The sequence below is a fragment of the Schistocerca serialis genome, chromosome 1 (assembly GCF_023864345.2).
Source record: "Schistocerca serialis cubense isolate TAMUIC-IGC-003099 chromosome 1, iqSchSeri2.2, whole genome shotgun sequence".
Lineage (NCBI taxonomy): Eukaryota > Metazoa > Arthropoda > Insecta > Orthoptera > Acrididae > Schistocerca > Schistocerca serialis.
In genome coordinates this window covers 997,089,096-997,116,708 of record NC_064638.1, presented here as the reverse complement: position 1 = coordinate 997,116,708, position 27,613 = coordinate 997,089,096, and the positions used below count along the sequence as shown (strand labels likewise).

The following is a 27,613-nucleotide window of genomic DNA, read 5'->3' as shown; positions in this document are numbered from 1 at the left end:
TTTTATTGGTGTTGATTTGTTGCCTGCATCCTGTCAATATTGGATTGCGTGCTCACATTCTTCATTCTGTCAAGGGTGCTTTTTCCTCTTCTACAGAGGAATTAGTGATTTTACTGTTTCTGTCAATTTGCTTTGAAGTTCTTGTCAATTGTTTTGAGTTTTTTCCCTAATTTTCCATGTGTATCCTGTTAGTGTCAAATTTGGGAAAGTGTGCTTTTTTGTGAACCTTTGAGGTTTTAAATGTAGTTTTATTCTTGTCAGGTAGTGGTCTGAACCTCTGTTTGCACATTTTCTGAATTGGACTTTCATAATTTCCCTGACGTCTGAATAGGGGTTTACTACATGGGGTGCCAATTTGGAAATCACTGATGAGTGACTCTGATAATATCCATGTCATCTGTTTTGATGGTTTCTTTTTTAGAAGTGTTGACATGATTTTAAAATATGCCTTCATGCAGTTACTGTGATGTTGTGTATATTCTTCCATCTATGTCCTTTTGAGTTTTGTAGTTCTTCTTTTGACTTGAAACCCTTCCAAACTTCGTATTTTGTATTGAAACATGTCCTGTTCTAACATGAGGAGATTAGAAAATATCTGGCAAATATCTTGCAGTTTCCCTGGTTTATCGGTTCAGCTTTACCCTGAAAACAGTTGATGGGCTTGGTACACATGAATTTTGTTCTTAAAAGTGTGGTAGAAATCTCTGGAATTGCTTTTGATAAATTTGTTCTGGAGAACTTTCAACTTCACTTTTTCAGATGATCATTTTGGTCTTCAAAATATCTGGGATGTCTCTTTTCCATATTGTTTAAATTGTGACCGGTGTTTCATCTTTTCAGAACATTCCTATCATCCAGTTTAATGCTGTATTTAGTCATTTTGTATGGACCTTTCATTTAGATTGGTGTGGGTGAGCAGATTTTAACTTTGGAGAGTTAGTGGTCTGAGTTGAATTCACTATTTCTGCTCACCTTGATATTCATTATCACTCTAGTACTTGTACTGGTTATTGCTATGTGATACTGCTCCGAAGTTGAGATTATTTACTTACTTTTTGTGTGCCTGAGGGAAAGACATCACACTTTTCCTCTCCGGAATTCTGCAACCTTTTATGGTGGCATTTAAAACACTATCCGGAGTAGAAGATTCATATGTGTTTTAGTGTGCAAGTAGGTGATTAAGTGTCTGGACTGCCCCACAGCTGCTTGTAACTTACTACTCATACCCACATGAGATCAGATTTGTTGTGCAGCTGAGAATCCTGTTTCTATTAGGGCTTCTCCAAGTAGGGCAGGGTAGGCGGTAACTGCAGCTAATTTCTTCCCTTGGACTGAAGCCCTCTTGCTTAGGAGGGGACTTAAGACAATGTGCTGCAGCTGTGTCTTGGGTTTTCTTTTGTTCTGTTTCTCCCACCAGTCTGCATATTGTGGATGGAGGTTTAACACCAGCAAAAGCGTACCACTATGGGACTGGGGCTGGTCAAAAATACCCTCTAACCAAGCAGACTGTCTCGTTTAAGGCTACATTCAAATGCATGGTGTGGACTGAAGCTCCCCAAACTGGTGCTTGATACTCTCCCATAGAAAAACATTCATAATGCAGTTGACCAGAGAAGCTGGAGATTTGCTCCCCACAAAAGCTGGAGATTTGGTCGCCTCATAGAACCTGTCAAAATGTTGTTTGTGCTGCAGATTTTTCGTTTCAATCCTGTCCAGTGTTTTCTAGAACACAGGATGTGATCTAGAGCAATTCCCAGATATTTTGGGCTGTCACTGTGCCAAAGTTCTGACCCTCTGCATGTAACATTCGGTTTTCTTCTAGCATCTCTGTTTCTTCAGTGAAAGCACATACTTGAGTCTCTCCTGGATTGTGGTTGAGATGATTCTGCTCATAATACTCTTCCAGCCTTTCATGTGTTTGCTTATTTTGATTTTAGCTTCCTCAAAGGTGCTCCCTTGGGCCATCACAGATGTCATCCACATAGATAAAGTGCCTTGCATCTGGAAGATCTGGTTGGTCATTCATATAGATATAGAATCGGTGATCTCACATTTTCTTGAAGTAATCAGTTCTTCTGGTACCTCCTGCAGCTCTTCTTACCATGCATTATTACACAGAATATTCTGCTTTGGAGCGTACCTCTGATTATGTTTATCAGCATGAAATTTCTTTATCGCCCTGTATAGTGTTTGGACAAGCCTTCTGTGATTCATGTGTCATAGGCAGTGCTGGTGCTTATAAAAATTGTGTCAGTTACTAGTTTTTCTCACCCTCATCTTCATTGTGTTGGTTAAGATAAGGACCTGGCTAAAGCATGATTTCTTTGGTCTAAAACCAGGTTGCCCAGAAATAATGTTTTCATCCATACTTGATAAAATCCTAGTCTGTGTCATTCTCTCAAAGACTTTATGTAGGTGACACAAAAATGGGATGAGGCAAAAATTCTTTGGATCTTTAGGTTCTTTCCCTGACATTTAATAGTCTCTGGTCTGAAATTCTTCAGCTTCTCTTTTCTAATATCATCCGGTCTTGCAGCCTGATACTTTTCATTTGCTTTATGACACTTACAAACTGTTGTGAAATACGAGTCAGAGTTCTTTTTCTCAGTTTATCATGACAGTTCCTTAGTTTGTGACTTCTGCTCTTTTTTAATATTCTCAGGTATTGATGAGCTATTTAATTTGGTGTTGCTAAGATGAATTCCTCTTGTGGGTTTTTAGGATCATTGCTTGTATTTTAATTAGTTTCTATGCCCTTCTACTGTTTTGAGCCATATCTAAATTAGCTAAAAGATTTGACCAATTTTCCCTTCTGCCTTCTGCAATACATGTCATCAGCTCTTCACCTGCTTGAATGGTGTCTTCAGCTAGTAGGTTGTTTTTGTATTTAGTACAGTATATCTTGAGTAAGGTAACTGAGCCTTAGTTAAGACTGGATATTTGTCGTATTCTGCACCCATGAGGTATTTGTTTCGGGACACCTTTTTTACTGGGACTACGAAATCCTTATATTATTTTGGAGTCTCTTTTAAGTTTTGCAACTTCTTTGTCCAATTCTTTTGAGAAACTTTCCCAGCGTGTGTTTTTGTACTTGAAACATTGTTTGTAGCAAGCTTGCTGGGTTAATAATTATAACTGCTATACACATTATAGGCTTATGCTGTTTTTCAGTTTCTCGGCTGCTTGTAAACTAATGAAAACATTTCCTGGATTACAGCTCTTCTGCCATTTCCCACCTTGAAATGATGGGTTCAGCTTAGGATCCTACAAGAGTTTCCACACAGCCTTCCAGTTAATCTCCATTCTTGTCTGTAGTTTCATAGCCCCAACTTGTGCTTCTGCAATTGAAATCTCTCAGTACAGTTTTGATACTCTTCACGTCGAAAGTCCTGGGTTTATCAAAACAGAAGTCAGCATTAGGTGTTTTGTGGACTCATGTTATTACACAGGTCTCTAATTATGTTATTAGTAGCATTGATTCACTGTTCCACCAATTCCTGATATAAAATCTTGTACATTATGAATGAAAACATATGTGATACTGGTGGAATATTCTACAATATTTGTTATTTTTACAAACTGATTTTCGGCTGTTAACTTCATCGTCACATATAAACTGACTAGGATAGATTAAAAAAAACTTAAACAATGGCTTCTTTCCTGCTTTATGGACCCCATAATGCATGAAAAAAAAAGCAGAAACAGGTTTCTTGTCTTCTTTACCCTTGTTTAGGAAAAGTCTCTCAATGTGGTTAGAAAGTTTAAATCCCCATAGGCTTTAAAACATCATTTTATGTACACATTACTATTGGTCACTTTTTGCCCAACAGTAAAGAAAGCACTCCAGCTTCGGAAAAGAGCAGAATTCTGATAATTGTGGCAAATTCTATGTAGGTCAGTCTGGCGGGGCAATATACACCCATTTGAAGAAATACCATAGAAGTTGGAAACTTTGGCAAGGAGGCTCTACTTTTGCAGACCACACACTTAAAGAAGGCCACAGTTAACAAGGTGCAACATGAAGTCTTTCATCACATCCTTAAAGGGACAAAGATGAACTGCTGTGAAATAATGGCAATTGATAAACATTTTCCCAATTTTCCTAAGCTTAGTACCGATCAGACACGGTTCTCTCATTCGCCACTTCTTACTGGAAGTGCCACTTGTAATCCCATCCAGACCATGTTGGAAATTTCTCCTCCTACTCACAAGTCCTTTATACCAGTTACTAAAGTTGCAGTTGCCCTGTTAAAAATTGTTCTTCATGTAATGATAGTTGTTTCACTTACCCGTTTGACCTCATTTGTGTATCTTACCTGTTTATAATATTGGACCTGCTAAAGAGACAATTATTTTATTCAGCCACTCCCTGGGAACATGCCACAGTGTGTTGTTCAATTTATTTTCTTCTCAGAACAATTGTTGTAATTTGTTATATAGTACATTGTTTAATGTATCATGTGTTTTATCTAAGTTCAATAATTTTACATCACATTTTCACTGAAATAATTCCTCTCATTTTAGTCCTGAGCCATACATTAACAATTTTCATCTTAGGAAATCAACTAAAATACTGTGTAATTCACTAGTTTAAAATCTTTGATCTTACAAAATTTTACAGCCACATACATTTATCTTCATATCCATGATGGCATAACAGCCAAAAACTGGTTTGCAAAATAATAATAATAAGTATTATAGAACATTGCAGTGTCATGTGTTTTTATTCATAATATAACACTGGAAAATCCAGCATGGAATATAACAGTATTATGAAAAGGGTAGTTGCCACTCACCATATAGCAGAGATGTTGAGTCACAGACAGGCACAACAAAAAGAAAAAAAACTGTCAAAAATGAGCTTTCAGCCAACAAGGCCTTCATCGGAGATAGCACACCCACACCCACACACACACACACACACACACACACACACACACACACACAGGCAGTCGTGGGCTGCTAATATTAAGCAATGAACTCCTTGCAGCATTCTGCTGTGTCATCCCGCACCTTTGATTGTAGACTATCAGCATCCAGGCTAGGGATTAACCCCCCATGCAGAGGGTGCTGTCAACACAACAACATAAATAGCTGCATATTTGGTGATATGTGACCGTGAAGTGTGAGCTGCTGATGAATGGTGTAGCATTGTGTTCAGCAATGAATTGTGGTTCCGCACCACCTTAGTTGACCTTTGTTGGTAATTATGATCATTACAGTGAAAAAGCCCACATTCTTCCAATACTTTGGAGAGCCACAGCAGTGTTACTCTGCGACAAGGTGCGGAAAGCCATCGAGTGTGACTTCAGGTGGCAGTAGCAGTAACTGAGAGAACTCAAATGGCACAATGGTATGTCGCAGACATACAGCATCCTCATTTATCATCATTCATTTGGAGGTATTGTGGTGCCATTTTTCAAGACAACAATGCGCATCCACACATAGCAAGTGTCTCTATAAACTGTCTTCATGATGCTGAGGTAGTCCCGTGGCCAACAAAATCCTCATACCTGTCCCCAATAGAATGTGTGAGACCAATTTGGATGTCAACTGCATCCCAGTGCCAGTATTCAGGATGTCAAGCACCAGTTGCAACAGTTGTCGGCCAGCTTGTCTCAGGAGAGGATACAGCAGCTCTACGACACCTTTCCCAACTGAATCTGTGCATGCATCCAGGCCAGAGGGGGTGAAATGTCATACTGATAAGTGGTCTCATACTGCCAAGCTCCTTGTAAAACTGACTACACATCACACACCATTTCAACCCATTAAGTTTCACTTTGTTTCCTCTTCCCTTTCTGGGTATTGCATTTATTTATTTATTTTTAAATCAGTTAGTGTATGTAAGAATAACTCATATTATCTGACACTACTCAAAACAGGAAATCCAACCTCGCATAATACAATGCTGCTGGACCTAGAATTCCAGGGACTCCCAACATATGCATGAAATATGAAGAGGAATGTCTTTAAACTCCTTCCAAACATACATTCAAGAATAATTACTTCATTGGGATTACAAACAGCAACTCCTTCCTCTTTGTAGGAAGGCAGAAAGACTTGAAAAATTCTGGGACAAACAGCAAATCCAAATCTTAGCTGTACAAGTGACAGGGTTCCTGGATGAATATATAATGGACACATAACGATACTGGATATTCAGAGGAAAGCTGACAATAATGTCTAATTTGCACCTGTTAGGAACCATCTTCTATGTAAACAAGATGGTTAAGGTTTTTTTTATGGTTTTCACTAGTCATTAAGCGAAATGTTGGGATGGTTCCTTAAACGAAGTTACATTCTGTTTTCTACCCCATCAATGTTCATGTTCAATCCAAGGCTTGTTCTCCATCTATAATGACATCTCCATCACACAGACAGTAAAATGTATAAATTGTGTTCTGACCAAAGCTTGCAACATGTAACTGACTGAGCATTTACAAAACCAAATCAATGTAAAAAATAAAAAATCTTTTACTAACAACAGTAAAAAGATTTTATTCATGTGGGGTCTCTTCGTAGACACACTCCCCCCACCCCCCACCCCACCTCACCCCAACCCTCTCTCTCTCTCTCTCTCTCTCTCTCTCTCTCTTTCATCTTAGCTGGACAAGTTGCATTGGGAATCAATTCTGCTTTGTTTCTAGACAATATGTTGCCAGTAATTGTTGGAATAAAGTCATTTTTAATAGCTCATCACATCATTATTCAGCAATAACTGTTGTAAGCAGACCTTTAATACTTTGTGTCTGTCTGCACAGCCGTGATGGATTGCATGCCACAACGTAAGAGATCACTGATGTATATTAAATCATCACTGGCATCATTAAATCCATATGATCTCCACAAGAAGCTCATCAATGAATATTTGTTGAGCCGCAAGGGCAGCACATCACTCTTAAGAAGAGACAGGTAGGAGTGTCCATAGTAAAGTTAACATATCTTAAATCTTAATGAAAACATTCTGAAGTTACTTTGTACTTGTATTAATACTTGTTTGCACTGTTTTAGACTAAAATAAAATGTAAGCCAAGCTATTTTATTATGTCTGCTTTATTATCAATTAAAAAATCTAGGTCTCGAGATAAATGTGACAGTGATGTTATCCGGGAGAATCATCGGTTTCTGTGGGATGATGATGATATTCCAGATTCCTGGGAAGCCCAATTAGCTAAGAAATATTATGACAAATTATTCAAAGAATATTGTATTTGTGACCTTAGCAGATACAAGGAAAACAAGGTAAATATAAAATGTGATTTTTATATGTAATAATTCAAGTCATTGATCCCTCATTGTTTCTCGCTTGAGATAAATGGACTTACAAAAACATCATATAAAAATCTGATAATTCATACTCTGCTAAAATAACAAGGTGTTCTGTATGTGTCAGTAGTGAGTAATTAATGGAACACAATAATTACTATGAAATACATTTGCTGTAATTTCATCCGTGGTGGTTGTGTTATAAACAGGGCTCCTAGACCACAACATTTTTCATGTGGAAGGGAAAGTTTTTGTTAATTATACATAAAATTAATATATTTCAGTATAAAATAAAATGTGATTGTTAGAGCTAGTTATTTGATGTAGTACTCATCTAGTATATCTTTCGTAAAACTGCTGTAGTTGCTCACTGAAGCTGCAGCTTTGATATTTGTCAGGAGTATGAGATCTTAAAACAGAAGTTTCAAGAAATTTGTAGGAAAGATTGAATAAATAATTGTGGCAGTCAGTCAAATTGCTCTGTTAAAACGAGAAAAACTTGCTGGTGAGAGTCTCGTTTTTCTCAATGTCTGAGATAGCCAGATCACTGAAAATCCAGCTCTATTGGGTAGTAAGTGCTTTCATAACTTTTTTAATCCATTTATTATTAATAAATTGGGCCTGTGATTGGATAATTGCCACATTTATCATTTTTATTTTATAAATGAAACTAAAAAAAAAAAATACTGAAGCACCAAAGAAACTTCTATAGGCATGTGTATTCAAATACAGAGATGTTTAAATTGGCAGAATACGGTGCTGTGGTCAGTTACTGTTGCGATCGGTTACTGCTGCTACAGTGGTATGTTATCGAGATTTAAGTGAGTTTGAACATGGTGTTATAGTTGACGCACGAGTGATGGGACACAGCATCTCCGAGGTAGCGATGAAGTGGGGATTTTCTAGTATGATCATTTTACGAGTGTACTGTGAATATCAGGAATCCGGTAAAACATCAAATCTCTGACATCACTGCAGCCGGTAAAGATCCTGCAAGAACTGGAATAACGATGACTGAAGAGAATCGCCCAACATGAGAGAAGTGCAACCCTTCCTCAGATTGCTGCAGATTTCAGTGCTGGGCCACCAACAAGTGTTAGCATGTGAACCATTCAACGAAACAATATCAATATTGGCTTTTGGACCAAAGGCCTACTCGTGTGCCCTTGATGACTACACAACACAAAGCTTTAGCCTTGCCTGGGCCCTTCAACATTGGACTGTTGATGACTGGAAACTTGTTGTCTGGTCAGATGAGTCTCATTTCAAATTGTACTAAGTAGATGGACATGTATGGATGTGGAGACAACTTCATGAATCCATGGACCCTGCATGTCACCTGGTGACTGTTCAGGCTTTTGGAGGCTCTGGAGTGTTGTGGGGCATATGCAATTGGAGTAATATGGGACCCCTGATACATCTAGATATGACTCTGACAGGTGACACTTATATGTAAGCATCCTGTCTGATCATCTGCATCCATTCATGTCCATTGTGAATTCTGATGGACTTGGCCCATTCCAGCAGGACAGTGAGACACACCTTACATGCATAATTGCTACAGAGTGGCTCCAGGAACACTATTCTAAGTTTAAACACTTCCACTGGTCACCAGACTCCCCAGACACAAATATTATTGGGCATATCTGGGGTCCCTCACAACATGCTGATCAGAAGAGATCTACACTTCCCTCCAGCACTACTTCAGACATTAATCGAGTCCATGCCACATCACATTACGGCACTCTGTGTGCTCGTGGGGGCCCTACATGATGTTAGGCAGGTGTACCAGTTTCTTTGCCTCTTCAGTGTATAAAAATAATGCAAACACAGTTCCAGTAGAGCTGGTGCTCTCAGTGACTGTCTACAACTTATCCGTGGATTTGAACAATCCTCATAAAAGACAGGTGACCTTGGAATGTGTAATTCAGTAATTGAATTTTTATCAACAAATGTCATTAAAAGAATAAAATCATAAATAACTTCTGCTAAGCTAACGTATGAGAGACTGAGATGAAATTATGTATTAATACGTGTGTTAATAGGCTCCTGAGAGTTACAAAATATCAAGTGAGAATGACAATCAAAAATATAACAACGAATGGAAGTTAAAATGAGGAAATGCTTGTGCCTCTTCCACTTATCAAGATTTAGATTTAGCTGATAATCTGAAAATTCTGAAGTTTAAAGTATACAAGTACATTTTGCACAGTCATAACTTAAAATCAAAGCTTTAGCAATTTGCCTTACATAAATACTACCAGCGTTCTGTGTAAAGCATGTGAAGTCTTCAAATTTAATTAGCACTTAATCAGCTAGCACTATTTGCAAGTATAGCAGTGTAGTTATGGATTTAGAAAAATCCTGTGATGATGGCATTTTGTGGACTGTAAGTTTTCTCTCTCGGCCATCTGACTTCTTGAACTTCCTATTCATTTCAACTGTATGAAAATAAATAGCAAAAGTGTCATTCTTTTGCTAATCAGAGTATTAGTTGTTTTATGTTCATACCGTACCTACCATATTGTAAGTGTGTGAGAGACATGAAGACAGATAAACAGCTGTGTTTATTCTTTCTTGGACTTTTGAATGACTTATATTAATAATTAAGTTACAACACATCTAACGAGGGGGGGGGGGGGGGGGGATTGTTTTTTATTGCTGCTCAACGTGTTTTCTGTACTGTGGCTGGTTCATATTTAATTTTACTTTTTAGTGTAATATATATTCATCTATAACCATACGAACCTCTAAACATCCCTCTTTTGCTCTTTCGGCTGCGTAATATAATAGTTTGACAAGCATGTCTTGTTATTGTAGTGTGTTGATATTTGTTTTCTTTTCTTTTGTTAATATCAAGCCATTTTAAAGTTGCAACATAGGAGAGGATTTGTATATGTACACTCTCAAAAAGACATGCCATGAAGGCATTCTATGAATAGGAAGGAAATTGGTAGATGTGATGTACATGTACAGATGACCAAATGATTACAGTTAATGGGAAAATTGGATGATGTATTCAAGAGAAAAAGCTTCATAAATTGAAGAAGTCAATCACTTGTTGGGTCCTTGTCTGGCCCTTATGCAAGAAGTTATTCGGCATGCCTCCTGAGGGACATCGTGCCAAATTCTGTCCACTTGGAGCATTAGATCATAAAAATCCTGAGATGATTGTAGAGCTCTGTCCATAGTGCTCCAAACATTCTCAACTGGGGAGAGTTTTGGCAAACTTGCTGGCCAAGGTAGGGTTTGGCAAGTTGCAGGAACTCCCACCATTTGCAGGTGGGCTTTATCTTGCTGAAATGTAATCCCAGAATGACTTTCTATGAGGGGCAACAAAACATGGCATAGAATTTTGTTGACATACCACCACGCTGTAAGGGTGCCTTGAATGACAATTAAAGGAATCCTGCTATTAAAAGAAACGGCACACGTGACCACCGCTCCTGGTTGTCGAACTGTATGGTGGGCAACAGTCAGGTTGTTATCCCGCCGCTGGTCACGGGATCACCAGACATGTCTTCGCTTGTCATTGAGCGTCAGTTCGAAATGTGACTCACTGCTTAAGAGAGTTCTGCTTCAATCAATGAGATTCCAAGCCAAAGACATGTCTGGAGACACCCCTGATAGCAGTGGGATACCAACATGACTGTTGCTCATCATACAGCCCAACAACCAGGGGTGATACCCCCTGCGGGTCCAGGGTAAGAACAGGCCCAAGGTATTCCTGTGACTAAAAGGAGTTCCTCCCCCTCAAGGGGGTAGTTTGTGCCTGCGTCCGGAGACGGACGGTTCAACGATTTAAATTTGTGGTCATTTTGGGTTTTCGCTTATCCTGTTTTCTTCCTTCCTTTGTTTGTTTCCTTTCTTTGTCCTTCTCCTTCTCTCACTGTCTTCCTTACCTTTTACCTTGCCTTCTTCTCCTTGCCTTCTTGTCCACCCTATGGTCTCCGCCTCGGCGTTTAAGACAGTCTGTCCTTTCTCTCCCCTTTTTTTCCTGTCCTTCTTTCCTCCCTGTGCGTTCCTGAAGGCCGACTCACGTGTTTGCACGTGTAACCGGTGACAGGGTAAAGCGTAATTCCCCGGCCGGGGTAGACAAGTAGGGCCTGTGCATACCCCCTGGTAAAGGCCAGGCCCGGGGAGGGGTGATTGCCTGAGCTGACACCTTCCGACCGTGCCGATTGGTCCCTCCATCCGTTACTTGGGAGGTATGACCTGAGGTGTAGCCGGCCGTTTTGGCCAAGCGGTTCTAGGTGCTCCGGTCTGGAATTGAGCGACTGCTACGGTCGCAGGTTCGAATCCTGCCTCGAGCATGGATGTGTATGATGTCCTTAGGTTAGTTAGGTTTAAGTAGTTCTAAGTTCTAGGGGACTGCTGACCTCAGATATTAAGTCCCATAGTCCTCAGAGCCATTTGTACCATTTGAACCTGAGGTGTAAACATTCACCTAAGGTGGGGGCACCCTCTGAGAGGGTCCCCACAAGGAAGGAGCGCGCCATCGGAGATGCTGGAAATCATGGGGGATTCATCCACAATGGATTTCTCTTTTTCTTCTCTCTCAACTTCTGCCCAAAAACGGAAACTTGACCAGCCACCAGTGACAAAAGTACTACCGCCTGCCCCAAAGTTCCTCATAGTTTCTAGATCTGAGGACGGAAAGGATTTTTCATCTGTCAACCTTTTTGTTATTCAGAAGGGCGTAGATGCCATAGCTGGACCTGTCAAGTCTTGTACCAGGATGCATAGCGGTACCTTGTTGTTGGAAACTGAGAGTGCCTTTCAGGCACAGACACTCCTTTGGGCCACACTCCTGTATACGTTCCCTGTCAGGGTGGAGGCTCACCGCACTTTGAATTCGTCGTGTGGTGTGGTATCTACTAGATCGCTCAACGGATTGACTGGCGAGGAGATTCAGTGTTTCCTCGCTGAGCAGGGCGTGACGGCTGTCCATGGGGTCATGAAAAAGGTCGACAATGACCTTGTACCGACCCGGACACTTTTCTTGACCTTTGATAGTGTTCAGCTGCCATCACACATCAAAGTGAGCTATGAGGTTATTTCTGTTCGCCCCTATGTCCCGACACCTACACGCTGCTACCAGTGTTAGCGTTTTAACCACACCCGCCAGTCTTGTTCTAATGCGGCTAAATGTGTCACTTGTGGCAGTGACGCCCATGAGGGTGACAGTCCACCTCCATCTCCTTGTTGCGTGAACTGTCAGGGTGACCATGCAGCGTCCTGTCGCGACTGTCCCATCTACAAGGATGAACGCTGTATACAGGAAATTTGTGTCAAATAGAAAGTGTCCACCTCGGCTGCTCGCAAGCTTCTTGCTAGTAGGAAGCCCACGCTGCTCCCAGTGGGGAAATACAGTATCGTCCTCACCTCTCCTCGGCCAGGGAGGTATCGATGCAGACAAGCGATCTGACCTTTAGCGCTATGGTCGTCCATTCGGCCAGTGCTAAGATCGCCCGGCCAGTGTCTCCTCTTCCTCCATCACCCTTACGACACAAGCACCTTCATCAGCTTCTGCCAAGACTTAAGACCCAGAAGTCAGATGCACAGGCCTTCAAGAAGGAACTGTCCCATGAAGACTTCTTACGTACCCCACACTCCCAACCATCGACCAGTACTTCTACTAAATGACCTTCCAAGAAGGCTCATAGGAAGAAAAGTTCTTCTCCACCATGGCGTGTTTCTTCTCCACCATGGCGCGTTTCTTCTCCTGCGCCACCCAGCGGTTGCCACCCCAGGCCGTCATCCATTTCGCGTGGCCGCACCGCTGGTAGCCGAACATCTGGCTGTTCACCAGCGGAGGAAGCTCCCCCTCCCGACCATCTTAACATGGTGGCCGATGAACCTATTGAAAAAATGGACGATGACTCTCCACCTATTAATAGCGGCAGCAATGCTCGTTCGAAGCCAGGCCCCCAGCGGCCTTCGAGGTGACCCCTTCTTGCTTCTCCTTTTTTTTTTTTTCTTCTCACGATGACACTTCTTCATCGGAATATTCGCACCATTCGCTCCAATCGAGAGGACTTAAAGTTGCTGCTACACTTGCACTGTCCACTCGTAATAGCTCTCCAGGAAACGAAGCTACGTCCATGCGATCATATTGACTTGGCACACTATACCTCTGTGCATTTTGACCTACCTCCTGTGGCAGGTATTCTGTCTCATGGAGGGGTTATGTTGCTGGTCCGGGATGATACCTACTACGATCCCATTACATTGCACACCGATCTGCAGGCAGTTGCCGTCCGAATTACTCTCCCCACTTTCACATTTTCCATTTGTACTGTTTACACTCCATCGTCATCTGCCGTTACTAGGGCAGACATGATGCAAATTATTGCTCAGCTACCTGCACCATTTTTGTTGACTGGATACTTCAATGCCCACCATCCCCTTTGGGGCTCTCCAGCATCCTGCCCAAGAGGCTCCCTGTTAGCAGACCTTTTCAACCACCTCAGTCTTGTCTGCCTCAATACTGGCGCCCCTACTTTTCTTTCGGACACAACTCACACCTGTTCCCATTTAGACCTCTCTTATGTACTACCCACCTTGTACGTCGGTTTGAGTGGTACACTCCTTCTGATACATATTCGAGTGACCACTTCCCTTGTGTTATCCATCTGCTGTATCATACCCCATCTCCATGCTCAACTAGTTGGAACATCTCCAAAGCAGACTGGGAGCTCTTCTCTTCCAGGGCGACATTTCAGGATCAAAACTTCGCAAGCTGTGATAGTCAGGTCGCACACCTCACGGAAGTCATTCTCACTGTTGCTGAATATTCCATTCCTCATACTACTTCTTCTCCACGTCGCGTACTGGTCCCCTGGTGGACCACAGCATGTAGAGAAGCGATACGTGCTCGTCGACGTGCTTTACGCACCTTTAAACGCCACCCTACTGTGGCGGATTGTATTAATTATAAACGATTACGTGTATAGTGTCGTCATGTTATTAAAGGAAGCAAGAAAGCCAGCTGGGCTACTTTCATGAGCTCCTTCAACAGTTTTACTCCTTCTTCTGTTGTCTGGGGTAGCCTGCGCCGGCTACTGGCACTAAGGTCCACTCACCAGTTTCTGGCTTGACGGTCGCGAATGACGTCCTAGTGGCCCCTGAGGATGTCTCCAATGCCTTTGGCCAATTTTTCGCAGTGGTTTCGAACTCCCCTCATTACCTCCCCTGAAAACAGACAGAGGAGGTAAGGCCACATAAATTCCGCTCCTCAAATCATGAAAGTTACAATGCCTCATTCACCATGCGGGAACTTGAAAGTGCTCTTGCCCGGTCACAGTCCTCTGCTCCGGGGCCCAATTCTATTCATATTCAGATGCTGAAGAACCTTTCTCCTGCGGGTAAAGGTTTTCTTCTTCGTACTTATAATCGCATCTGGATTGAGGGTCACGTTCCCACATGCTGGCGCAAATCTACTGTTGTCCCGATTCCTAAGCCGGGGAAGGACAAGCACTTGCCTTCCAGTTATCGACCCATTTCCCTTACCAGCTGTGTCTGTAAGGTAATGGAACGAATGTTTAACTCTCGTTTGGTTTGTCTGCTCGAATCTCGACGCCTACTTATGAATGTACAATGTGGATTTCGTAGGTGCTGCTCTGCTGTTGACCATCTGGTTACCTTGTTGACCCTCATTATGAATAACTTCTTGTGGAAGCGCCAGACAGTAGCTGTGTTCTTTGATTTGAAGAAGGCTTACGACGCCTGTTGGAGGGTGAGCATTCTCCCCACCTTGCATACATGGGGTCTTCGCGGTCGTCTCCCTCTTTTTATTCGTACATTTTAATAGATCGAAAGTTCAGGGTACATGTGGGTTCTGTCCTGCCCGACGCCTTTTGCCAGGAGAATGGGGTGCCATAGGGCTCAGTTTTGAGCGTCGCTCTCTTCGCCATAGCGATCAATCCAATAACGGATTTATTTAATTGATGAAAGGAGAAAATACAAAAATGCAGTAAACGAAGCAGGCGAAAAGGAATACAAACGTCTCAAAAATGAGATCGACAGGAAGTGCAAAATGGCTAAGCAGGGATGGCTAGAGGACAAATGTAAGGATGTAGAGGCTTATCTCATGAGGGGTGAGATAGATACTGCCTGCAGGAAAATTACAGAGATCTTTGGAGAAAAGAAAACGACTTGCATGAATATCAAGAGCTCAGATGGAAAACCAGTTCTAAGCAAAGAAGGGAAAGCTGAAAGGTGGAAGGGGTATATAGAGGGTCTATACAAGGGCGATGTTCTTGAGGACGATATTATAGAAATGGAAGAGAATGTAGATGAAGATGAAATAGGAGATATGATACTGCGTGAAGAGTTTTACAGAGCGCTGAAAGACCTAAGTCGAAACAAGGCCCCGGGAGTAGACAACATTCCATTAGAACTACTGACAGCCTTGGGAGAGCCAGTCCTGACAAAACTCTACCATCTGGTGAGCAAGATGTATGAGACAGGCGAAATTCCCTCAGACTTCAAGAAGAATATAATAATTCCAATCCCAAAGAAAGCAGGTGTTGACAGATGTGAAAATTACCGAACTATCAGTTTAATAAGTCACAGCTGCAAAATACTAATGCGAATTCTTCACAGACGAATGGAAAAACTGGTAGAAGCCGACCTCGGGGAAGATCAGTTTGGATTCCGTAGAAATGTTGGAACACGTGAGGCAATACTGACCCTACGACTTATCTTAGAAGAAAGATTAAGGAAAGGCAAACCTACGTTTCTAGCATTTGTAGACTTAGAGAAAGCTTTTGACAATGTTGACTGGAATACTCTCTTTCAAATTCTGAAGTTGGCAGGGGTAAAATACAGGGAGCGAAAGGCTATTTACAATTTGTACAGAAACCAAATGGCAGTTATAAGAGTCGAGGACATGAAAGGGTAGCAGTGGTTGGGAAGGGAGTGAGACAGGGTTGTAGCCTCTTGCCGATGCTATTCAATCTGTATATTGAGCAAGCAGTAAAGGAAACAAACAAAAAGTTCGGAGTAGGCATTAAAATCCATGGAGAAGATATAAAAACATTGAGGTTCACTGATGACATTGTAATTCTGTCAGAGACAGCGAAGGACTTGGAAAAGCAGTTGAATGGAATGGACAGCGTCTTGAAAGGAGGGTATAAAATGAACGTCAACAAAAGCAAAACTAGGATAATGGAATGTAGTCGATTTAAGTCACGTGATGCTGAGGGAATTAGATTAAGAAATGAGACACTTAAAGTAGTAAAGGAGTTTTGTTATTTGGGGAGCAAAATAACTGATGATGGTCAAAGTAGAGAGGATATAAAATGTAGACTGGCAATGGCAAGGAAAGCATTTCTGAAGAAGAGAAATTTGTTAACATCAAGTATTGATTTAAGTGCCAGGAAGACATTTCTGAAAGTATTTGTATGGAGCGTAGCCATGTATGGAAGTGAAACATGGACGATAAATAGTTTGGACAAGAAGAGAATAGAAGCTTTCAAAAGGTGGTGCTACAGAAGAATGCTGAAGATTAGATGGGTAGATCACATAACTAATGAGGAGGTATTGAATAGAATTGGGGAGAAGAGGAGTTTGTGGCACAACTTGACTAGAAGAAGGGATCGGTTGGTAGGACATGTTCTGAGGCATCAAGGGATCACCAATTTAGTACTGGAGGGCAGTGTGGAGGGTAAAAATCGTAGAGGGAGACCAAGAGATGAATACACTAAGCAGATTCAGAAGGATGTAGGCTGCAGTAGGTACTGGGAGATGAAGAAGCTTGCACAGGATAGAGTAGCATGGAGAGCTGCATCAAACCAGTCTCAGGACTGAAGACCACAACAACAACAACAACAACAACAACAACAATTGATGCACGACTTCCAATGAGATTTTCACTTCCAGAAGAAGTCTTCGTATACCCTCTGCTGGATCATGTGACGCGCCATCTGCAAATTTTCTTTTACGAGGGCTGTTCAATAAAGAATGATCATAATTTTTTATTTTATTTTTTTTTTTTTTTTTTAACAACATACCTTTACTCATCCTCATAATTTTGATGGTCCTTCTCGGAGTAGTCTCCCATGAATGTGATGCACTTGTCCCAGCGTTTCTGCAAGTCTTCAGATACATGCTGGAAACCATTTTTGGTGAGGTGCTTCAAAATCGTCTCAGCAGCCTTCACCACAGCTTCTGGTGATTGATAATACCTCCCACGAAGACATGTCTTCATGTTAGGGAATAGAAAAAAGTTACATGGTGCTAAATCCGGACTGTAGGGAGGGTGAGGGAAGCATTTCACATTGATTTTTGCAAGATATTCAGAAAGAACATTGTCAATATGCGGCCGCACATTATCGTGGTGCAGCATCCAGCCTGCTTTATGGAAATGTCTTTTGCACCTGATATGGACTTGCAATGTTTTCAGGACATCCCTGTAGTATTGTCCAGTTACTGATGTGTGTGCAGGTACAACACGCTGATAAACCATCCCATGGGTATCAAAGAATGAAACGACCATAACTTCCCCAGCAGAAGCAACCACTTTTGCTTTTTTGGGGGTTGCTGATGAAGGAGATTTCCACACTGAGCTTTGCTGTTTGCTCTCAGGATCAAAATGACGTAGGCAAGTTTCACCGGTAGTGATTACATTTGAAAGAAACTCCAGATCTTCCTCTAACATCAACTTCAACTGCATGCAAATCTGCACACTAATTTCCTTTTGTTCAGTAATCAACAGTCTTGAAACCCATTGCACACACACTCTGCCATGTAATTTTGTGCAGGTGGGTGGCACCCAATAAAATGTTCAGTATTTCAGAAAGTGATCTTAAGGTAATTCAGTGATCCTCCCTCACAATGACAGCAACAGTGTTGATGTTTTCTTCCACACTAACAGTAACTAGAGCACTGGGTCCACATTCCTTTGAAATTGATTGTCTCCTCTCTTTAAAAATTTTAGACCACCTTCGAGCTGTGCTGTAGAGGAGAACAGACTCTCCATAGGCCTCCTGTAACAATGTATGGGTCTCAGCTAAAGATTTGCTGAGATGAAAGCAGAATTTCAAAGCCGCCTATAGTTTTTCGTGTGTTACCTCCATTGTAGTGGTAGGCGACACTGAACATATATGACCTTGCCTGCCTCTCACAGCCTGGAACCAGGAGTCTCAACAATGAAACTACTACAGTGTGTTTGTTGCACATTAAGCTAACAGAATATCATAAGATTAAATTTTATCACTAGAAATTATGACCATAAAAAAATTATTGTCATTCTTTATTGAACAGCCCTCGTATCTTATCTATTGTTGCAATTATTCATCCTTTCATTGGGGTTTTCAACTTGTGAAATAAAAAAAGTTCACAGGGCCCAGGTCTCGAGAGTATGGAGGATGAGGCAGCACAGTTTTTTGTTTTTTGTGCAATAGTCACACACCAACAGGGATGAATGTGTGGGTGCGTCATCATGATGCAAGAGCCATGAATTGTCTTGCCAGTTTTCAGGCTGATTCCTTTTCACATTTTCTCGGAAGAACACATCCCTGTAGTGCCATCGATTTGACAGTTTGTCCCTGAGGCAAGATTTCATGATGAACTAATTCTTCAAAGGCAAAGAAAACTACCAGCATGGCTTTGACATTTGACCTGAGCTGACGAGCTTTTCTTGGTCTTGGAGAGCCTTTCCCAACCAGTTGTGAAGATTGAACCTTGGTCTCAACATAATAGGTGTAGGCCCCAGTGTCACCACCAGTTATGATTCTCTTAAAGAACATCTTGTCCTTATTTGTGCAAATCCAAACGCTCTTCATAGATTGCGAGGCAAAGGTCTTTCTGGTGAGCTGTTGGATGAACTTGGCACAATTCACACTGAGGTGATACAGTGTACGATATGACATGCGATACAATGCAGAAGCAACCCATTTCAGCAGAGCGCGAAGAATCATAATGGAAGCAACTTAACTGTTTCATACTGGGACGATGACAATATGACACTGATACATATCTAACAATACCAGAGAAGGAAAGTTGCTACTCACCGTATAGCGGAGATGCTGAGTCGCGATAGACACAACAAAAAGATTCACACAATTATAGCTTTTTGCCATTAAGGCCCTTGTCAGCAATGGGCACACATACACACACGCACACACTCACACAAACGCAACTTGCACACACATCTGCAGTCTCAGAGAACTGAAACCACGCTGTGAGCAGCAGCACCAGTGCGTGATGGGAGTGGCGACTGCGTGGGGGTAAGGAGGAGGCTGGAACAGGGAGGGGGAGGGATAGTATGGTGGGAGTGACGGACGGTGAAGTGTTGCAGTTTAGACGGACGGCAGGAGAGAAGGTGGAGAGGGGGGAGGCTGTAAGTAGCAGAAAGGAGAGAAATAAAACGAAATTAAAAGACTATGTGTGGCGGTGAAATGACGGCTGTGTAGTGCTGGAATGGGAATGGGGAGGGGGCTGGATAGGTGAGGACAGTGACTAACGAAGGTTGAGGCCAGGAGGGGAATGTAGGATATATTGCAGAGAAAGTTACCACCTGCGCATTTCAGAAAAGCTGGTGTTGGTGGGAAGGATCCATATGGCACAGGCTGTGAAGGAGTCATTGAGATGAGGGGTATCATGTTTGGCAGCGTGTTCAGCAACAGGGTGGTCCACTTGTTTTTTGGCCACAGTTTGTCGGTGGCTGTTCATGCAGACAGACAGCTTTTTGGTTGTCATGCCTACATAGAATGCAGCACAGTGGTTGCAACTTCGCTTGTAAATCACATGAATGGTTTCACAGGTAGCCCTGCCTTTGGTGGGATAGGTGATGTTAGTGACCGGACTGGAGTAGGTGGTGGTAGGAGGATGTATGGGACAGGTCTTGCATCTAGGTCTATTACAGGGGTGTGAGCCATGACGTAAAGGATTGGGAGCAGGGGTTGTGTAAGATGGACTAGTATATTGTGTAGGTTCGATGGATGGTGGAATACCACGGTAGGAGGGGTTGGAAGGATATTGGGCAGGACATTTCTCATTTCAGGGCACGACGAAAGGTAATCAAAACCCTGGCGGAGAATGTAATTCAGTTGCTCTAGTCCCGGATAGTACTGAGTTACGAGAGGAGTGCTCCTCTGTGGCTGGACTGTGGGACCTTGGGAGGTGGTGGGAGACTGGAAAGATAAGGCATGGGAGATTTGTTTTTGTACAAGGATGGGAGGATAATTACGGTCAGTGAAGGCTTCAGTGAGACCCTCAGTATATTTTGAGAGGAACTGCTCATCACTGCAGATGCGATGACCATGGGTGGCTAGGCTGTACGGAAGGGACTTCTTGGTATGGAATGGGTGTCAGCTGATGGAAGTAGAGGTATTGCTGGTGGTTAGTAGGTTTGATATGGACGGAGGTACTGATGTAGCTATCTCTGAGGTGGAGTTCAACATCTAGGAAGGTGGCTTGTTGGGTTGAGTAGGACCAGGTGCAGCAAATGGGGGAGAAGTTGTTGAGGTTCTGGAGGAATGTGAATAAGGTGTCCTCAACTTCAATCCAGATGGCAAAGGTGTCATCACTGAATTGAAACCAGGTGAGGGGTTTAGGATTCTGGGGTTTTAGGAAGGATTCCTCTAGATGGCCCATGAATAGGTTAGCATAGGACAGTGCCATGCAGGTGCCCATAGCCGTATCGCGGATTTGTAGGTAATGCCTTCAAAGAAGAAGTAATTGTGAGTGAGGATATAGTTGGTCATGGAGACTAGGAAGGAGGTTGTTGGTTTGGAATCCATATGGCATCTGGAAGGGTAGTGTTCGATAGCAGTAAGGCCATGGGCATTAGGAATGTTAGTGTACAGGGAGGTGGCATCAATAGTGACGAGGGGGGCACCATGTGGTAAAGGGACAGGAACTGTGGAGAGTCGGTCGAGGAAGTGGTTGGTATCTTTTATATAGGAGGATAGGTTCCGAGTAATAGGTTGAAGGTGTTGGTCTACGAGAGTAGAGATTCTCTCAGTGGGGGCACAGTAACTGGCCACAATGGGGCATCCTGGGTGGTTGGGTTTATGGACTTTAGGAAGCATGTAGAAGGTGGGAGTGCGGGGAGTGGTAGGGGTAAGTAGAGAGATGGATACATATCTGCCGTACCCCCGGCACTACACGGAATGCTGGTCACTCCGTACGACTCATATCGTACAATATGCAAAGAGTGAAATTTCAAGTAATCAGATTTGCATTCTGACAAAGTTGTTGTATGTAGATGAAGTAAATCTACATTCATTTCTGCAGTTAGTCTCTCAGTAAAGCTTTAACTTTTCACTTGTAATGTAAAAGCGACATGATTTGGGATTTGTATGTATTCTCTGCCACACAGTCTTTCTTATTCAATTTTGAGGAAACTATTCTGTAAAAAAAAAAAAAAATAAATAAATAAAAAAGTTCTTCTGCATGACTCATCATAACTTGACAATGAACTGGTTTTCTTTTCGTTATTGCTCATAGTTATAGTGATACTTCAAAGTGAAAAGTGAAATATTTTGAAAAATGTAATGGTGGAAGGAAAGTTGTACCTCATTCCAATCTCAAGTAAATGCATGATACATTTTGGTGTTTGGCCACAATGAGCTACAAAGCGCTACACTCAATGCTGTGACAGTGCACTGCACTTTGCGGAGCTTCCACTTGCACGTATGCTGGAAAGACATCTGCATTTCTTTCTGTGCTGCATATAGTCAACATGTTGTTCCGTCAACAGAACTGTTCAAAGATGGTATCTTTTGTTCAAATTGTTGAGAAAGGCCCTTGTCTGTAGGACTACACTACGAAATATTATTCAGTTGCAAAATTCCTGTTGCTGTTGAATGAAAGCTGCATGAAACCAAGAAGGAGGCATCAGAACTTTCCTCATCATCATGGGCTTCTTCCATTTCTAACGCAATATTGTCTACACTTACTTAAAACTCATCACCTAATCACACAACATCGATGGTGACTCATCTGACTTCAGATCTGGTAACAATCCTCGTAAATACATGTGAATCTGAATCATTTTCAGCCGTAATGTACTGAACAGTTGCAGCTTTTGAGATTGTATTCATTATTTAGATATAAAGTATCACACTATGTGGTCTAATAAACGTTTCATGGAGCATTGTACAGGTGCACACAGTACTTTCTTTTCTTTTTCAGTTTGCTGGAGCTGTAAATATTGATAAGCCACAATGATGCCAGAAATGTGATTTATGCTTTACTTGTTGTTTGCCACATCGCTTATCGAATCACATCACCTTAGTGTCAACTTTGCTTTCTAGGGGAAGAGTTTCATGTGTTCTCCAAATCACAATGTTTTTATAACATTAACAATTCATTTTCTAAAGCAAAAAGTAGAAGCAAAAAAAAAAAGGATTGTAGGACCAACTGATGACTGAACGCAAAACTTTGGTCTTGTATTTTGACACTTACCCACTTAGGCATATGTATTTAATTCATCATTTTCTTCCCCCCCCCCCCCCCCCCCCCCCCTCCCGCCAGGCTTGGATGCAGAAATCAAGGGCTCTATCGGATGTAGGGGTTCAGCACCAGTGGCTACATTTGTATGGAGGTATGCCATGTTGTGTCACTGAATCTTAAATTCCTCTGTGTATTCTTTTAAGTATTCTGGATTGATGTCTGATGTTTTAGATTTCTGATAGGTTTCCAGTCCAATATCAAGCTTTGTTTTGATTTCTGGGAGATGCTTGTTGGACTCGAGTAATGCTTGCGTCCTCACACATGGCAGGACAAGAATTTTCTAGTAATTGCTACATAGTCAGTCTGACAGTCACTTATTCAGTTGCTTAATGATTTCCAAGTGGTCTTGTTCATAGACGTTTCTCAAACTGTGTGGAAGTTAGCTGAAGGTTGGCCATTCTTTGTGGCTTTATTAGTGGCTGTCAGTTATTCTCAGAAGATTTGAAATAGCCAATGATGTGTCTTTATTTGCAGATCTTTGCCAATTTGCCCGTTAAAATCTGTACATGTGATTTCAAGATGTGGGTGCAGGGTCTTGAAGAGCTTTCATTAGAATTGTCACCAAGTCATTGGAATTTCTCAAAGTTGTTATTGTCATGTTTACTGATTGCTGGACTGTGTGGATTCACCAGCAGTTTAGCATTTTTCACACATTTAACAGAAGAAATGGGAGATGTTTCAAAGCCAAATTGAAGTCTATTATTATTGTTGTGGTCTCCGTTTTTGAAGACTGGTTTGATGCAGCTCTTCAAACTTGTCTGTTCTGTGCAAGTCTCTTCATCTATGCATAACTACTACAACATGCGTCCAAAAATCAAACAATGGAAAATCCAGGATGGAAATGTGGTTGCCTGAGACTGCAGTTGTGTGTGTGAGTTGCATTTGTGTGTGTGTGTGTGTGTGTGTGTGTGTGTGTGTGTGTGAGAGAGAGAGAGAGAGAGAGAGAGAGAGAGAGAGAGAGAAAAAGAGAGATCTATTTTTGATAAAGCCCTTACTGGCCAAAAGCGTTATGAGTGACAGTCTTTTTGTTGTGCTTGGGTGACTCCGCATGTCCACTATATAGTGACTAACAACATACGTCCATTTGGATGTGCTTATTTTATTTAAGTCTTTGTCTCTCTTCCATCTTTTAGTCAAATTGTGCCATAAATTTCCTTTTTCCCTGATTGTATTCTCATCTTGCCTGAACTATCATCATCTGTCTTTCACTTCCTTGCAAGGGCTACATTCCAGACAAATGCCTTCAGAAAAGACTTCTAACACTTCAGTTTATATTTATTGTTAACAAAGTTCTGTTTTCAGAAAAAGATTTTATTACTGTTTCCAGTTTGCATTTTATGTACTCTCTACTTTGTCCATTATCAATTATTTTGCTGCTTAAATAACAAAACTCATTGACTTACTTTAGGTCTTATTTCCTAATCTAGTTTTCTCAGCTAATCCTTATTTAATTTACCTACATTCCATTAGTCTTGTTTTACTTCTGTTGTTGTTCATCGTAGAACCTTTTTTCAAGACATCATCCATTTCATTAGACTGCTGTTCTTTGTCAACTCTTTGAGAGAATTACAAAGTCATCAGCAAACGACAAAGTTTTTATTTCTTCTTCCTAAACTTTAATTGTGTTTCCAAAGTTTGCCTTTGTTTCCTCTACTGCTTGCCCGTGTACAGACTGAATAACATTGGGGACAGGCTATCACCCTGTCTCTCTCCCATCACAACTACTGCTTCCGTTTGATGTTGTATGACTCTTATAACTGCAGTATGGTTTCTGTACAAGTTGCAGATAACCATTTTCTTGCTCTGTGTTATTCCTGCTATCTCCAAACTTTCAAAAAGTGTTTTCCGGTCAACATTGTCAAAAGCTTTGCCTAAGTCTACAAAAGCAATAAATATAGATTTGTGTTTCATTAACATATCTTCTAAGATAAGTCGTGGGATCACTGTTGCCTCATGTGTTCCTACATTTCTCCAGAACCAAGTTGTTCTATGTCGATATTGGATTGTACCAATTTGCCCATTCTACTGCAGATAATTTGTGTCAGTATTTTGCAAGCATAACTTATTAAACTTGCATTTTTGTTGTGGTCTTCAGTTTGAAGACTGGTTTAATGCAGCTCACCACACTATACTATTCTGTAGACATCTCTTCATCTAGTGCAACCTGCATCCTTTTGAACTTGCTTAATGTATGTATCTCTTGGTTTCCCTCTACAATTTTTACCACCCACACTTCCCTCCAATACTAAATTAGTGATTCCTTGATGTTTTCAAATGTGTCCTATCAACTGCACCCTCCTGTTGGTCAAGTTATGCCACAAATTTGTTTTCTCGCCAGTTCTGTTCAGTACCTTCTCATTGGTTACATCAACCATATAATCTTCAGCATTCTTCAGTAGCATCACTTTTCAAAAGCTTCTATTATCTTCTTGTCTGAACTGTTTATTGTCCACATTGCAGTTACATACAAGGCTAAATTCCAGACAAATGCATCAGAAAAGACTTCCTGACACTTTTCTCTTCTTCAGAAATGTTTTTCGTGCCATTGCCAGTCTACGTTTTCTTTTCTCTGTACTTTGGCCATCATCAGTTACTTTACTGTCCAAATAGCAAAACTCATTTACTGCTTTTACTGTCTCATATGCTAATCTAATTCCTATAGCATTTACTACATTCCATTATCCTTGTTTTGCTTTTGTTGAAGTTCATCTTGTATCCTCCTTTCATCCACTCAACTGCTCTTGCCAGTCCTCTGCTGTCCATGACAGAATTGCAGTCTCATCAGCAAACCTCAAAGATTTTATTCCTTCTCCTTGAACTTTAGAACCATCTCAAAATTGTTCTTTGGTTTCCTTTACTGCATGCTCAATGTACAGACAAAATAACATGGGGACTACAATCCTGTCTCACTCCCTTCCCAACCACTGTTTGCCTTTCATGCCTCTCGACTCTTATAACTGCTGTCTAGTTTCTATACGAGTTGTATATAACCTTTTGCTCCCAGTATTTTACTCTTGCTACATTCAGAATTTTAAAGAGTGTATTTCAGTCGTTTCAGTTTATATCCAAAGCTTTCTCCAAATCTGCAGTAGGTACGATGCTATGTTTGCCTTTCCTTATTTTCTTCTAAGATAAGTCGTAGGGTCAGTATAGCCTTACATGTCCTAAGTTTCTCCAGAATCCGAAGTGATCTTCCCCGAGGTTGGCTTCTGCCAGTTTTTCCATTGTTTTTTAAATAATTCGTGTGAGTATGTTGCAGCCATGATTTATTAAACTGATAGTTTGGTAGTATTCACACCTGTGAACACTTGTGTTTTCTTTGGAGCTGGAATTATTAAATTCTTCTTGAAGTCTCAGGGTATTTTGCCTGTGTTATACACCCTGGATGCCAGTTGGAATAGTTTTGTCGTGGCTTTCTCTCCTAAAGATATCAGTAGTTCTGAGTGTATGTTATCTACTCCAGTGGCCTTGTTTCTGCTTGGGTCTTTCACTGTGGTATCATACCTCCTATCTCATCTTTATCTGCATCCTCTCTTCTCTTTTTATAATATTGCCTTCAAGTAAATTTCCCTTGTATAGCCCTTCTATATATTTCTTCCATCTTTAACTTTCCCTTCTTTGCTTATCGCACTGGTTTTCCGTCTAAGCTCGTGATATTCTTACATTTGCTTTTTTCCTCTCCAAATGTGTGTCTAATTTTACTATAGGGGTTACCTATCCAGCTCCTAGTGATATATGCTTCTACATCCTGACATTTGTACTCTAGCCATCCCTGCTTAGCTATTTTGCATTCTCTGTCAGGGAGATAAAATGACTAAAAAAATGAGAATGTGGCCAGCTTCATTTCCTACATTTTTATTTTTTCTCCTTTCATCAATTAAATTCAGTATCTTCTGTGATATCTGAGGATTTCGACTAGGCCATGTCGTTTTACATATTTGATCCTCTGTTGCCTTTTCATCTCTCAAAGCTACTCTTCATCTTCCACTATACTTCTTTCTCCTGGTCTAGTCAGTTGTTGCCTAACACCTCCTCTGGAACAGTCAGCAACATCTGTTTTTTTTCCAGCTTTTTCATGTCCCATCCCAAGTCCTACCTTTCTGCAGGTTCTTTGATTTTAATCTATAGTTCATAACCAATAAATTATGGGCATATCTGCCCCTGAAAATGCCTTACCATTAAAAATCCGGGTCCAAAATCTCTTACTTACCATTATATAATCAGTCTGAAACCTTCCAGTGTTTCTAGGTTCCTTCCACATACTCAACCTTCTGTCATGATTTTTAAACCAAGTGTTAGCAATGATTAAATTATGCTCAGGCAAAATCCTACTGGGTGGCATTCTGTTTCATTTCTTTCCCTGAGTCCATACTCGCCCACAATTTTTCCTTCTATTCCTTCCCCTAATATCAAGTTCCAGCCCCTCATCACAAGTAAATTTTCGTCTCCATTACTATCTCAATAATTTCCTTTATCTTACCATGCATCTTCTGTGGAGCTAGTTGGCATAGAAATTTGTACTGCCATGGTGGTTGTTGGCTTCACATCCATCCTGGCAACAATAATGCTTTGACTGTTTTCTAATTCATTAGTAGACCTACTCCTGCATTACAGTTATTTAATTTTGTATTTATAACCCTATCATAACCTGAACAGAAGTACTGTTTATCCTGTCACTGAACTTTACTAATCCCCACGATATCTAACTTTAGCCTATCCATTTCCCCTATCCATTTCCCTTTTTAAATTTTCTGATCTTCTTTGCCTGATAATGTTTCTAAACTTCCACACTTCAATCTGTTGATTGCCAGTTTTGTTTTTCCTGATGATGATGATGACATCGTTCTTAGTAGTCCCTGCCCGAAGATCCGAATGGGGA

At 41.2% G+C, this 27,613-nt stretch overlaps 1 protein-coding gene across 4 annotated transcripts in view; it reads left to right on the top strand.

Annotated features, from left to right (window-relative positions):
- The window catches only part of LOC126413216 (protein FRA10AC1 homolog), a 62,778-nt gene that overhangs the window by 8,337 nt on the left and 26,828 nt on the right, over nucleotides 1-27,613 (top strand). For all 4 annotated transcript variants that reach the window (XM_050083116.1, XM_050083139.1, XM_050083124.1 and 1 more), the window contains exons 2-3: nucleotides 6,765-6,915; nucleotides 7,080-7,245. In XM_050083116.1, the coding sequence (XP_049939073.1) occupies nucleotides 6,770-6,915; nucleotides 7,080-7,245 (312 nt within the window). In that variant the 5' untranslated portion in view covers nucleotides 6,765-6,769. The remainder of the gene's footprint in view (nucleotides 1-6,764; nucleotides 6,916-7,079; nucleotides 7,246-27,613) is intronic.